The sequence below is a fragment of the Miniopterus natalensis genome, chromosome 13 (assembly GCF_054644295.1).
Source record: "Miniopterus natalensis isolate mMinNat1 chromosome 13, mMinNat1.hap1, whole genome shotgun sequence".
NCBI lineage: Eukaryota > Metazoa > Chordata > Mammalia > Chiroptera > Miniopteridae > Miniopterus > Miniopterus natalensis.
The window spans coordinates 14,181,761-14,197,213 of NC_142093.1; the positions used below are offsets into that span (position 1 = coordinate 14,181,761).

A 15,453-nucleotide genomic window follows, 5' to 3' on the forward strand; every position below is an offset into this window, starting at 1 on the left:
TATCAACACTGAAGCTTCGTGGGGGGAATATAAATAACCCTTCCTGCCCTTGAGCACTGTGTGCACTTCCACTCATTTGTATCTTCTTCCATTTCTTTCTTCAGTGTCTTACAGTTTTCCAAGTACAGGTCTTTTACCTCCAAAGTTGGAGGAATAGCACCACCTGATATCAAACTATACTGAGAGGTCATAGTAATCAAAACAGCATAGTACTGGCATAAAAACACCAATAAATAAATAAACAAATAAACAAACAAACACACACACACACACACACACATATATATATGTCAGTGGAGCAGAATAGAGCCCAGAAATAAACCCATTCCTATTTGGTAAATTAGTATTTGACAAAGGAGGCAAGAACATACAATGGGGTAGAGACTATCTATTCAATAAATGGTGTTGGGAAAATTGGACAGATACATGCAAAAAAATGAAACTAGACCTTCTTACAGCATATATAAGAATAAACTCAAAATGGGCAAAGAACTTAAATGTAAGACTCAAAACCATAAGACTCCTAGAAGAAAACATAGGCAGTAAAGTGTCAGACATTTCTCTTAGTGACATTTTCTCTGATATATCACCTCAGACAAGGGAAACAGAATAAAAAATAAACAAATGGGATTACAGCAAATTAAAAAGCTTTTGCACAGCAGAGGAAGCCATCAACAAAGTGAAAGGACAACCCACTGAATGGGAGAATTTATTTGCCAGTGACAACTGAGAGAATAAACTATGAGAGACTAAAACCACTCAGTTTGTGGTCATCTGTTTTGGCAGCCCTGGGAGACTAATACATCTTGCAAAAAGGCTTTCGCCTTAAGTGACCCGGCTATCCTCTTGAAGCTGGTAGCTCACAAGTTATAATCATGACATACTCTGTTAAAGTACCTTAATTTGAACTGGGGGACAAATAGTAATAATACGTTACAAGAGGTGCCTGGATGTTGGAGCTATGATTAGAGAGGTGTGGTGAGCTGCCTCTCACAAAGCCCAGTTAGCCCTGTAAGAAAGACGCCTCTTGTCCTCCCCTCTGGGCACGCTGACATGAAAGGATAGGGACTCAGCTTGGATTCTGTTGCTGCACCAGCTGGAACCCTTGGGTGCAATTGCTGTCACCTCCCTAAACAAGCCCAACTGAATCCACGCTTCTCAGGGCCCCTCTAACTGCTAATTGACACCCTCTCCTCCCCACACTCCCTTGGCCTCTGGTGGGCAACAGACCCTGCCTGGAGTGGAGAGAACTGTTACCCTGACTCTCTTACTGGCTGGGGACCCTCTGCTGCCCTCTACCTCTCCCAAGTCTAGGAGGTAGCAAGAATAGGTCATGAGGAGAGCTGTTGTTTCATTTATTTCTGACAGGTCTCTGCATAAATTCCACTCTGGGGGAAATAATCCATTCTTAGTGTAACTTTCAAGACATGAAATTAATCAGTAGCTGGATTAAAACACCTATGCAGGAACTTCAGAGGTTTTCTGGGTTCTGATTCCAAGTCCGTTTCCGTTCCCTCTGAATTCTCTCTCTCTCTCTCTCTCTCTCTCTCTCTCTCTCTCTCTCTCTCCCTCTCACACACACACACACACACACACAATCACAGGCTTCCTCTTTCCCCCAACTACAAAAGCCATTTTAGAGAAAGGATCTGAAATTCACATTTAAAGCCTGATAACAACTTAGTATGTTACCCTTCTCCTCCCAGAGATACTTTTAGTTAACTCTCTTGTCCCCGCCCACCCCAGGTGCAGGGATTGGGAGGGAGGTGGAGTTAGGAAAGCATTAGGCTAGACCTACAGGGGAAAGGTTCTAAACCCCAGCAACTTCCTGGCATTTCCCAGGTGATGGGACACACCTTCCCAGGAAGCCAGCAATGACCTTGGCTGTGATTTATGGGGGTGAGGATAGGGGAAGGAGGGGAGTACCCAGATAAGCCCCGGTGTTACACAGATTCAGGGAAATGATCCTGGCATTTCCAGGGCTCTGTGATTACCTGAACTGTTAGCACCAAACTTAGAATTAAAAACAGCAGACACACTGGGCACAGGGCTAGTGCTTTTTCTGGTGGGTGTCTATCCCAGGTGTACCTCAGAATTATCTGCGAAGCTTTAGAAAGTGCTGAGTGCAGTCCCACCCAAGGAACATACTTTGAGAAATGTGGTGGAAGTGAACTGAATTAAAGCACGGAAATGGAAGCTATTTCTCTTACCTCTTGACTTTTACCAACCAGTAGCCATCACCAACTAAGCCGGCTAGAAGGGCACAGAGCCTGAGTCAGCCAACTCATGCGGACACTGGGCACTTTTCTCTGGGAAGCCTCTTCAACAAGGCAACATCGTGGCTTCCCAAGTCACCCAGAGTGCCTTTGTCTACATGGGTTCAGTTTTGCTCATAGGAAAAAAGGTGTTACTGCTACTGTCGCCCGGCTAAATTCCAACTTCAGTGAAAGCCCAAGAATTCAGAATTCCCCAGTACAGATTACATCATCAACCTTACGTGATAAAGATAAACGTCCTAGGTTTCTACATCTAACCCGGTGTACTAAAAGCCTGTTTGGAGTGGAGAGCTATGTGGATACTGCCACCTGGATTGAAGAGTTTACCTGTGGTGGTGAAAAGCTCGCAGCCCAAGGAAACAAAGTGTGAAAAATGCAAATGCAAGTGCTGGGAGGGACCAGGTGGCCAGCGCATAGCCCATCCATTCAATGATCTCACCAAGGAAATTGGCTCCAGAAACATACGTGAACAAGCCGCCTGCGTGCAGAAGAATCAATCATCAGAGTGCATCACCACGACATTAAAACCCCTCTGCTTCGTTCCAAAATGCATAAGGGTAGCTAGAACAAATGTGGGGCTGGGCACTCTCTTCCCAGTCATCTCAGTTTGCTGGAATCCACTTGGGGAGAAAGGAAAACAAAGCCATGGCAGCCTGTTGTCATCAGAACATCCTGCCACCGTGGGGAGTGGCCCCAACTCCATCCAGGTCTCTAACAACTGCGGGACCCCTGGCTCTCCACGGGCCAGGAGAAGAAACAGGGGGTCTAGGTTTTGCTTCGTTCTATTAAGTAGCGCTTCCAGGCCACCTCTCGCCTTCACACTCTTTCCCTGCACACCCACACTGCTGGTCAGAATATTACAGGCTCAGTCACACAGGGCAAAACAACAAACGAGGTGAAAATAGCAATATTGGTGTGAGAAGTAATTTGATTCTCCTGAGGCACGTGCCCTCCCAAAGCAGTACACTCTGTTCAATTTTAAAGGCGGAGTAGGAGCTGCAGGTTTTTGATCTCCTGGAGGTTAGTGAGGTCTGATGCAATTGATTTTTTTAAGGTTTACTTTTTATCCAACCATGTATTCTGATATCAGAACTGTATTAGAAATCACCACATTTCTAGTCATAGTAAATGTATCTGCACTCGAAATTCCGCCCCACACTAAACTGGCAATGTGTCACCTAAAACAAATATTTTCTTTCCATGGTTACATAAAGAATGTTTGTTTATAAATCATCCTCTAATATAATTAAATTTTTGGAAACTAACCTCAGCAATCTAGCTTTTTTTTAAAATCCTCACTGAGGATATTTTTTCCACTGTTTTTCGGGAAGGGGAGAAACATCGATGTGAGAGACACATTGATCAGTTGCACCCTGACTGAACTGAGGCACATGTCCCTGGCTAGAATCAAACCTGGACCCTTCAGTCAGAGGGCCGATGTTCCAACCACTGAGCCAAACCAGCTAGGGCCACTCTAGCTTTTAAGAGCTTTCTCTTCTCTTCTTTGTCTAGTTACTAAGCAAAGATTTAAAAATTGAAACCCCTTAAAGTTACCTTCCTTAAGGATGGCACTGCATAACCTGTGATTCCCCAGACCCTGGGAGGAACCACTAACCTATTGCAAGGAGTCCATAAATTGCCTATAAGTATAGCAAATGGTATGTCTCAATCTATGGTATTATTTTTATTTGATGTATATACTGTTAGGATGTTAGCAACACATATTTATTTAAATGTGGTACTGAATTCATAGTAGTGCTGTCATTATTTTCTTAATGAATATTAATCTGCAGTACCACCATGTCATAATTCAGTAAACTTTTTAATGTAAAGGGTTCCCATTTACATAAAAAATAATGGGAACCACTAACCCACACAAATACTTATCTAAAAATACTGAAGGGTTACATGACTGATTCACTGCCACCTGCTAATATTTGTCAGCTCACAGCCTGGTTTCTCGGGAGCAATTGGGATTTATCTCTGAAAATGCACTTGTAAGACACCTCATCCTGATGTTTGCTTAAGTAAATATGGTTCTCTACACCTTTGGGAATATATAAGTGGCAGGAACATGCAAGTGCTACCCCTGAATACCCATTAGATAAACCTAGTGAGACTTAACTCGCTGGAGAGGACACATTTGCTGGCCGTGCAGGACTCAGCTTTATTTGCCACCTAGGAATTATCAACACTGTATATATGATGGTTCGTTTCTTGTGTCAACCTGAATGGGCCACGGAGTACCCAGATAGCTGGTAGAACATTATTTCTGCGTATGTCCATGAAGGTGTTTTGTATGAGATTAATATTCGAATTGATGGACTCAATGAAGCAGATTGTCCTCCCCAGGTGGATGGGCCTCGTCCATTTCACTGCAGGCCTGAATAGAACAACAAGGTGAGTAAAGAAGAAGTCACTCTGTCTGCCTTTGAGCTGGGACATCGGTCTTCCCCTGCACTCCGACTGGAACTTATACCACCTGCTCTCCTGGGTCTCCAGCTTGCAGATGGCAGATCGTGGGACTTCTGGCTCCATACTCATCTAAGCCATATATCTATATCTTATTGGTCCTGTGTCTCTGAAGAACCCTAATACAGCACATGATAATCTCACCAACTTCAACAAGGTGGCAGCCTTCCCGCTACCCCACACCAAGCCTCACACTGCCCCCCATCTTCAGGGCATTGTGATCTTGTACCTTCTGAGAACCCTTTACCTCTCTTGAACTTCAGGGTTCAGATCAGAAATGCAAATATGTTGTGGGTGGGGTGGGGTGGGATGTAGAGGAGAAGTCCCCAGATAGACCCCAGATCAAGGTATATTGTGTCATTTGTGCCCTCATCACACCCTCTCCATTTGTTACAGCATAATTCCTGGGACAGGCTCCCAAGGAAGACTGGGAATCTGGAGGGCAGGGGAGACATTACCTTGTGGAATCTTATAGGTGACTTCTCCAGGCTTCCTGAGCTGGCGCAATATATAGTCACTGTGAATGTTGATTCCCATCCCCAAAATAAATAAGAAGACACCTAGGCAAACAAGAGAGAGGGAAGTGAAAAACGTATCCTGATTTTGATGTTTCTCTCACAAGCTACGTTTTTGGGGGTTTTCTAAAAAGGAAGGGAAGGGCATTTAATTTTGAATTCTAAAAATGGTACTAAGATACAGCCAAAAAAGGGCTGTATCTTACATGAGCTGTCTCCACATGAGCACACATAGATCTTTCTTGTTTTTGTTTTTTTCCTTTGTTTTTGTGGAATCAGCATATTCCACTGTGCACATGTTTCAGCATTCATACAACTAATCCTCTGGTTGTTTGTGTTTCCAAATGTTCACTCTGGCTGCTGCATAGAGAAGGGGTTACTGAAGGCCAGTTTAGTTTGAAGGGCAATGTGACAGTCCAGGCAAGAGGTCACTGTGGCTTGGACGAGGGTGAACTTAGTGCAGTTAGGGAGAAGTAGGCCCCACTGGCACGTTTTGGAGTTACAGGCAGCAGTACCAAGCTGATGGAGAGAGTGTGATTTGTGATGTAAAGAGAGGAATTGCGGACAATCCCTAGATTTTTGGTCTGAGCCAAAATAACATATAAAGAGTTGAAGCTTCCTGGACTTTAGTTCCTCTTGCAGATAATGAAACAAATTCAATGATCAGCATTTTCTATTATTTTATATATACATGTAGCTGGGCAGGAAAAGTCTATTAGAGAAAGTGTGAATTGATAAAGACCTAAATATAGTGAGGGGCCAAGCTCCGTGAATATATAGGGTCAGAGTATTCTAGGCAGAGGGAGTGGTCTATACAAAAACACTCTGGAGCAGGACATGCTTGACCATTTAAGGCTCAGCAGGAAGGCCTCTGGGACCACAGCACAATGAATGAGGTGGATGGAGGTAGGAAATGAGGTCAGAAAACTGAGCTGAACCCAGGACACATAGGTTTCATAGGCAGTGGCAAGGAATTTGCATTTCATCCTGAAATCGACTGGAGAGTTTTGAGATAAGGAATGACATGATGTTTTTCAAAGCTCTCTCAGGCTGCTATATAGAGAAAAGATGAGGGTGGGGCGAGAGAACAGAAAATGGAATCACTGAGAGGTCCCTGTAATAGGGTGCAAAGAGGTGCCAGTGATTTGGACTGCAGGGAGCAGTGTTGGATGGAGAGTGGTCAGATTTACTTACCCAGGATAAACCGTATGTCTGTGTACCACTCAGCAGGGTATTCAGCACAGTAAGTCAAATAGTAGCCTTGCAGGAATCCGTTTCCCATGCAGAAGACAAAGCCTTTGAAAAGTACCACAGTTGGGAAAGGCCTCCCTCTGGTGAGGACTGAGTAAACAAATGTCCTGGGGTATATGGTGGAGAAAGGTCAGGATCCAGGGTTACAAATACATATATCAACAAGGGAAACTGTTTCAAACAGATAATTATATCAAACCCCTTTTTAAAAACCATTTTCCCTTAAATCTGTGCAATGAAAGAACATTATCTGGCTCTAAAACAAGCATTTATGATATTATTTTCTAGTTTCATTAAAATCCACCTCAGTCACTATCATTTTATTCTTACAACAGTCTTGAAAGGTAAATGTCATGCCCATACAGTAGTTAGTAAATTCAATCCTAGGAGCCCAGGATTGGATACTGATGCTTTCTATCTATCAGGAAGTGAGATCCAGATGATAGGGGAAGAAAGGTAAAGCCTAGCTCAGCCCATCTGCCAGTGGAGTGGCATTTTGATAGCAGCCACTTGACTATGTGGCATTCCATTATGGCTCTCTTAGATGACTTAATTACTGGTGCTGTAGCATTCCCTATAAAGTGGCTACAGAATCCCTTGAGAAAGTAGAAACTTCTCTAAATGTTCAGAATTACGAATATAGAGAAATCTAGGAAGAAGAGCTTAAAAAAATAACCTCAAAATAAAATACTGCCAAAGGCATATGCTAAATTCTATGCCTCGAATTATACTCTCTTTATAATTTTTCTTCTCAATGGTACAATATAACAGGAAAGCTCATAAACCTATAGGAATAGTTTAATGAATACCTATCAAGTAAATACCCATATAGTGCCTAACTAAAGGAAAGTAAAAAATAATGTCTCATCAAATAGAGAATATCAATGAAGAGACAGAAATTATAAAAAGGAACTGTGAAAAGTTGACATAGTGGAGCCATAGAGCTAGGGTAGCCCTGGCTGGTGTGGTTCAGTTGGCTGAGCATCAACCCACGCACCAAGAAGGCCCCGGTCAGGGCACATGCCTGGGTGTAGGCTCGATCCTCAGTAGGGGGTGTGCAGGAGGCAGTCAGCCAATGTGTCTATTTCTCTCTCCCTCTCCCTTCCTCTCTCTCTAAAATCAATAAAACATATTTAATAAATAAAATAAACAAAATAAAGTAGAGCTAGTGCAGCCATTTCAGGAGAACTGCTTGCACATCCTACTCCTCAAACCTTTGGGATATTTGAACTGGGCAAAATAACCTTTGAACTGGGCAAAACCAACAATGTATTTCGACCATTGCAAATATTTATTTTGTATTTGCAAATAAATTGCAAAGCAAACAGGAAAGTACATATCCTGACTACCCAACTAAAAATTAAAGACATTCTTTAGAATTATCATGACAGGAGGTCCAAGATGGCTGCAGAGTAGCTGGAAGCTGCACCCACTTGCTCCCAGCCTTAAACTGAATTTACAGCTAAATTACAGAGCAATCAACTTGAAAAACCCATGGAAAGACAGCTGCTCTGAAATGTTATAGCCAAGGAGTACAGAAGAAGCCACATAGAGACTGGTAAGAAGAGCAGAGGTGCGGAGAGGGAAAGCCCCCTTACACAGGTGCAGTGGTGGCTGAGAAGCCAGGGATATCGCAACTGCGCAGCTCCCTCCCCCCTAGGAGCCTGGGGCCTCAACCTCATGCAGGGATCCATAACCCAGAGAAACAGAGATAGGAAGGAGTCCTCGTAGCATCTGGCAGTGGGAATCAGAGGGGATTCTGTCCACCTGAGAGATTTGGGGAGCACCATCCCAGGGAAAGAGCACCCCTATTATTAGCACCAGCCTGGGAGTTTACTCCAGACTTCGACATAAGTATAAAGAAAGAAATGGTAATAAATAAGTATCTATCAATAACAGCCTTAAATGTAAGTGGATTAAATGCTCCAATCAAAAGACACGGGGTAGCTGAATGGTTAAGAAAACATGACCCAAATATATGTGTCTACAAGAGACCCACCTCAGAACAAAAGAGTCACAAAGGCTGAAAGTGAAAGGATGGAAAAAAATATTCCATACAAATAGAAAAGAAAGCTGGGGTAGCAATCCTGACAAAATAGACTTCAAAACAAAGGCCATAACAACAGGCAAAAAAATGTCACTACATAATAACTAAAGGGATCACTCCAACAAGAGGATATAACCCTGAAAAACATATATGCAGCCAATATAGGAGCACCTAAATATATAAAGAAACTCTTGGTGGACTTTAAGGGAGAGATTGACAGCAATACAGTCATAGTAGGGGATTTTAACACCCCACTGTCATCGCTGGATAGATCTTCCTGACAAAAATCAACAAGAAAACAGCAACCCTAATCAACACACTAGATCAGATGGACTTAATCAATATTTACAGAACATTTTATCCCAAAGCAGCAGAATATACATTCTCCTCAAGTGTAAAGGAACATTCTCAAAGAGTCAGTTTGTTGTATTGGAAAGTAAGGAAATAACTGAAGATTAAAGGGGAGACAGGAGTTGTCAAAATTACTTAATTGCTAACTGGAAGGAGTTCCACTCACCAAATTTGTGACAAACCGGGTATCGAAAAGAATAATGACTGTAAACATCTGTAAACTGAGGTTAATTATTACTACCTCATTGGATTCTTGTAAAAAAATTAAATACTATGATGTAAGGAAAAAATGCCTGACACAGGATAGTTGCCCAATAATGTGTTTCTCTTTCCACTTAAACTCCATGAGAGCTTTAAGGCCCTAAAAGTGGCTTAAGTTCTTAGAGGGAAAAGGTCCTGGAAGACTACAGAAAGGCTATTTTAAAAGAGTTGTTTGCCTCCCAGTGTGGTCCTGTTCATGCCAACAATGCCTAAATAAGCCCAAAGACAAAGTCCTTGCCTTTCAAAAACCCAGGACATAGTGCTTTCAAATTAAACCATGTGTCCTCCCCACCCCTACCCTCTGGACCTGCTAAGTCTGAATGCAAAGTCAATACTTATCACATCTCAACCAAAGGAATATGTATTAATGACAGGCTCACTACTATAATAAACAATTCCAAAGTCTCAAAGGTTCCACATACAAAAGCTCATTTCTTGCTCAGGCCACAGTGCACACCTGTTCAGGGGTGATGCTCTGCTCCACAACTCAGAGCCAGGCTCTTCCCGTGCATCTCCCTCCTCCAGCTGGCAGACGAAGGAAGAGAGAGAGCATGGAAGATGGTGTAAGGATTATCTTAAGGGAAAGGCTGCAGGCTGCAAGTGGCTCTATTTCTCTCATTCTCATTGCTTTGGCCCTGCCCAGCTGCAGGGGAGCCTGGGAAATGCAGCCTAGCAGGTCTCCCAGCAGGAAAAGGGAAGTAGGTTGGTGAACACAGGGCACAGGCAAAATACTCTGGAGAGCCAGGAGTCCTGGAGAACTAATACGACTCTTCTGATCTGAATGATTTTTGATGTTGGAAAACTGGAAGCAGTTCAAAATAAATGTTTCAACATAGAAAGCAATAAAAACAATGACAAGGAAGCAGAAAGAGTCAAGCAGCCCAAGAGGCTGAAATTAGTGCTGTGGAGGGTTGCAAGTGAGTTTCACCTTCAGATCCCATGGCCCACATATGGCCTGAGGCTCAGTTTCCCTGATTTAAGACCATTTCACTTTAATTCCCTCTTACATTTCTAACGTAAATTTTCACTCTTTTGTTTGTTCTGATGCAGAGACTGATAAGTACTCTGTAAATATAGAACTTTCTATCACTGCTAAGTAAATATCCTTTTGGGGGGACTCTCATTGGAAAGGGTTAACTGAAATTGCAGCTCCAATGTAAACCAAAGAAACAACCTTTAAAATTATCCATCTTGCACAGACCAATTCATATTTAACTAAATCTTCTTCAAATATAAATGCTATTGCTAAGATTACCAAGCCTATTGAAGACTTTTCACTATATGAAATTTTAGACTTCATTGTCAATCAAAATAAATTCAAGCTCTTTATCTAAATGCAAGGTTTCTCTCTATATATTTACTTGTTACGTATAGTAATAACTCCTTCCTCAGTCCCATCTCCTCTTTCAACTATGGCCCCTTTTTTCTGTCTTCCTTTACAGCAAAACTCCCCCAAAGCATCTTCTATACTTGTCACCTGTCCTCTCCTCCTCTTTCCTCCCTTCCTCCCCCATATAGAAACTCACCTTGGCGAGACCACCAGAGACATCTGCATTTCCAAATTCAAGAGCCAACTTTCAGCTCTCTTCTTATTTGACAAGGTAATCACTCCATTCTTCAGAAACACTCTCTCCCTCAGCTCCCAGCATGCTAGTTGCCCTTGGTTCTCCTGCGTCACTGATTTCTCTTCATTGTCCTTTGCTGGTTTCTCTTCACCCCCTTGGTCTCTAAATAGTGGTGTGCCCCAGGGCTCAGGGCTCTTCTCCTTTATTTACAGCTACTGTATATGTAATCACGTCTAGTCTCATATCTTTAAATATCTATAGAATGACCACTCCCAAATTTATGTCTTCACACAGGATGGCCGCAGTCCTTGAACTCAGACTCATATGACCAACTTCCTACTGGACAGCCAGCTTAAAGGATGCCTCAAACTTTATACATCCAAATTCAAACCCCTGGTTCCCCACCCTTCCCAAAACCTGTACCTCCCTGAATCTACCTCATCTCAGAAAATGGCACCTTCATTCTTCCAATTGCTCAGACTGAGGACTTAAACCATCACTGTCCCTCTCTCTCTCTCTTTCCCTCCCTCCCTCTCTCTCTCTCTCTTTACACACACACACACACACACACACACACACACACACACACACACACAATCTATTAGCAAAGGCTGTCAGCTCTACCTTCAAAATATTCCCAGAATCTGGCTACATCTCACAAACTCATCTGAGTTCAAGCCACCATTAAGCCTCTCTGAGATATTTGCAAAAGCCTCCTCACTTCACCTGGACTGCCTTCATTGCAATCTATCCTCCACAGAGCAGACAGAGTAAAACTGTAAGCTGGATCATACTATTTCCCTCTGAAAAACCCCTCATTGCAAAGGAAAAACCCAAATCCCTATGATTGCCTTCAAGGCTCTATATAAATGTTACCCAGCTACATCTCTGACCTCATCTACAACTTTTCCCCTTGCCCATCTCACTCAAGCCACTCTGGCCTCCCTGCTATTGACTGAACAGGACCATATCATGTGTCACTTCAGACCTTTGTCTCTTACCTGAAGAGCTCTTCCTCAGATATCCACCATATGGTACTGGCATAAGAACAGACACATAATCCAATGGAACAGAATCAAGAACCAGAAATAAACCCACACATATACAGTCAACTAATATTAGATAATGGATCCAAGAAAACTCAATGGAGAAAAGATAGTCTCTTCAATAAATGGTTTAGGAAAACTGGATAGCCACATCCAAAAGAATGAAACTGGACCCCTATCCTACACCATTCACAAAACTTAACTCAAAATGGATTAAAGTCTTAAATGTAAGAATCAGTACCTTAAAACTCCTAGAAGTAACTGGAACATATTAGAATTTAATGACTGTTTCTTTCTTTCTCCAACCAAGGAAATATATCATTCGAGTTTCTCTGTAGAAAGGCTAGGACCAGCCTCAGATCAGTAGTGAAGCTGGTCCTTTTGCCCAGTCTTTGTGTCTGCTCATCTCATATCCCCCAGGGGGCCCGCTCCTCCTGCCTCCCTCTTTCACCTGCTTTCCCAGGATTCCAGTCATGCTTGACACAGACATGGATGCTCACACCAAAAGGTTTATTTTTCCTGGAAATTTCCCAGTCTTCAAATCTTTCTAGTTCTTTTCTGGAAACCTTACCATTCCTTTTTTCCAATCCTTCAGGATGTTCCACTTCCTATTATCTTCTAAGTGATAACTAAAACCTATGGCCAATAAGGTTTCAGAAGGAGTTAGCAACTATTGTGAATACATCTGCCACTGATCTTAGAAGACTAGAAAAGAGACCCGAGTATCCTTCCCAAAAAAACCTCTTACACCAAAATAGAAGATTGAAGATAACACTAACCCTTGAAAGAAAGTTGAGCCTGTCACTCATTCGTGTCTCACATGATGGCACTCACCCTACCTAATATCCACTTCACTGTGAAAATGAGAATTGTGATTAAGGAGGAGAGGTGTCATATTGCAACTAGAGGTCCTTGGGAAAAGAAGAACTATAAACATAGCTTTTCAATGTAGAGATTCCCTATGGCATCGGGTATCCCAGGGAACATGAAGGCCCTGCCTGAGGGACAGGAGAAGCAGTGAGAGAAGAATCCTAAAACAGATGTGGAAGGAAAGAGGGATCATTTCCCTCAAGGTCTTGATGGTTGCCTTGCATGTGGCAATGAAAATCATCTCACAAGATGACTTTGTCTGGCTCATCCCCTCCAAGATGCCATGTGAGTAGTAGTCAGTGATGGAGGATTTCATGTTGCCTCTCCTTGGGATCTATTTGTATTTTTTACCTGGCTCTCTGGAAACACATTGCTTTAAACCAAATAAAACGCTTGAATGGTAGGAATTTCAGACATGTTTTCGGACCACAAAAAAAAGAGTTGTAGGGTTCAAAATGGATTTTTGTTATCAATCAGATTGTGTTCAGGTAGGCCTATTCTGTTTATGCATCCTGATGATGGATGCTTCTAATAAAAAGACATCTATCCTGAGGTATATATGTGTTACCACTGGGCCAGTAAAAAATATAAAGCTCACAGAGGTGTGGTAATTTTTCTAAGACCACACAGCTACAAAGGGGTAGCAGAGATGGGATTTAAATCAGGGTCCTCTGCTTCAAAACAGCTTGTTCATTTCCAAATGGAAAGGGAAATTGAGATCAAAGTATAAAATTGGGGGGAAATCCCACATGCCCTTCAAGAGAATCCAGGTTTGGTTTTCAGTCATTTCAGTCCAAGGATCTTGTTGCATCTATAGTAGGCATTTGTTATATGTGCCACCCAACACTTATTCTTCCTTCTTATGGTAACTACCCTGTTTCTCCACCACGGTCCCACCTTCCTCCCCAGTCTTAGCCCATGAGAGGGTTTATCTTCTCCAGGCTCTCAGTCAATCAGAACAGGGGTTGTTTCAAGGATGGGCATGTGACCCAACAAACCCCAGTAAGGTTTTGTCCACATTTTTTATAGAAGTATTGTTTTCCACATGCCTTGGATCTGAGAGGATATAAGCTCTTAGATTCTACAATCATCTTGCCACCACCAAAGGGCAGTCTTTCTGAGAACAGAGCCAGTAAAAAAAGTAGAGCCAAGAGCTGGAACCACAGCATCAATCTGGACCTGAACTTGGAATTTTCCAGTTATGAGAGTTAATAAGTTCAGATTTTACTTAAGCCTATCTGAATTGATTTTTCTGTCACTTGAAACTGACAGTCCTGATTAATGCACCATCACTCTGTTCTCTTTTGACATAAACACCAAACTTTTCCAAGTTTAAAGCCAGAACTGGTGAGGTTAGGTTGCATTTAAATAGGGTTTCCCCCAAATTATTCCCTTTGGAGCAGGACACACCAAGATGTCTTTCCTTGTGGAAGCCTCTCCTTATGCCAAAGGGCATTAGACCAACCAGTCCTCTGAACCCTTGGCCCACTTCCCTGAGTCCTTCCCAACAAACACTGACAATAAACATTCACTTGTCTGTATACTCAGATCAGACCTGTCATTGTAAATAACGCTTCTGGACATATTAAGAGAGTAGAATGTGTAGGCCAAGTGCAAAGGTGACTAAACACAGAATGAATCAGTGGTGTATTCCATCCATTTACATTTTATTATGACCTTGTGTAGTGGGTTGAATGGTGGCCCTCCACTCTCTAATTCCAAGAACTTCTGAATATTACTTTATTATAACAAAAAAGTTAATATTATCTTATTTGGCCAAAAAAAGATGTGATTAAGTTAAGAATCTGGAGAAGAGGTTATCCTGGATAATTTGGTGGACCCTAAATGCAATCACATGTATCCTTATACAAGAAAGGGGCCGAAAAAGGTCAGAAAGACCCACCAAAGAAGAGCGATGGGAAGACGGCACAGGGATGCAACCACAAGACAGGAATGCTGAGAGCAACGAGGAGCCGACAGAGGCAAGGAATGGGTTTTCCTGGAGTTTCCAAAGGGGGCACAAGCTTACTGACATCCCAGTTTCAGACTTCTGGCCTCCAGAATGGTGAGAGAAAATTTTCTATTGTTTTAAGCCACCCAGTTTATGGTCATTGTGACAGCAGCCACAGGGAACTGAAACACCTTCTTAGAGTAATATTAGGCCATCGAAATTAATTTCAGTTCAGACATCCAGTTGAGGAAATAACAGTAAAGGACCACAGACAGGTAATTTTTTATAGTGCCTACTATGTTCTAAGTAATGTTCTAAGAATGTTGTACATAGTAAGTCATTTAATATTTATAATAACCCTAGGAGATAGGTATTCTAATTGTCCCCATTTTAAAAACAGGGAAACTGAGGCACAGTGAAATTAACTTAGACAGTGATGAACTATCAGAGCTGGAATTCAAGTCCAGATGAAGCTAGTTCTAGGGTTTATGTTATTGAGCATTTTGCTCTCCTGCAGTCACTGTATTTAAAAAAAAAAAAAGGAATCAGTTGCATGAGCACTTGTCTACATCAGAGGTGCTTACCAGTTACATAATGAAGTCACTGAGGGGCTTCAGGAACACTGAAAGGAAAGAAGCACACTGAAGACAAGTTAATCAGAATCTAAGGCACAGGACATGGGCATTTTCCCAGAAGATTCAACTTTGCACTCAGGGTTAAAAAACACTGACATAATAATCTCCAATGGCTAACTTAACTAATTTTTTTCAAATTGGCATTGACCAGATAGTTTGGCTTCTCCAAATTCTAGGTCCACACAGAGAAATTAGATTGCCAAATCTAGTAGA

At 42.2% G+C, this 15,453-nt stretch overlaps 1 protein-coding gene across 1 annotated transcript in view; it reads right to left on the reverse strand.

Moving 5' to 3' along the window:
• Positions 1-15,453, reverse strand: part of SRD5A2 (steroid 5 alpha-reductase 2) — a 33,439-nt gene that overhangs the window by 311 nt on the left and 17,675 nt on the right. Inside the window, exons 2-4 of the mRNA XM_016218924.2 lie at positions 6,458-6,621; positions 5,207-5,308; positions 2,604-2,754 (exon numbers count right to left, since the gene is read on the reverse strand). Of these exons, the coding sequence (XP_016074410.1) occupies positions 2,604-2,754; positions 5,207-5,308; positions 6,458-6,621 (417 nt within the window). The remainder of the gene's footprint in view (positions 1-2,603; positions 2,755-5,206; positions 5,309-6,457; positions 6,622-15,453) is intronic.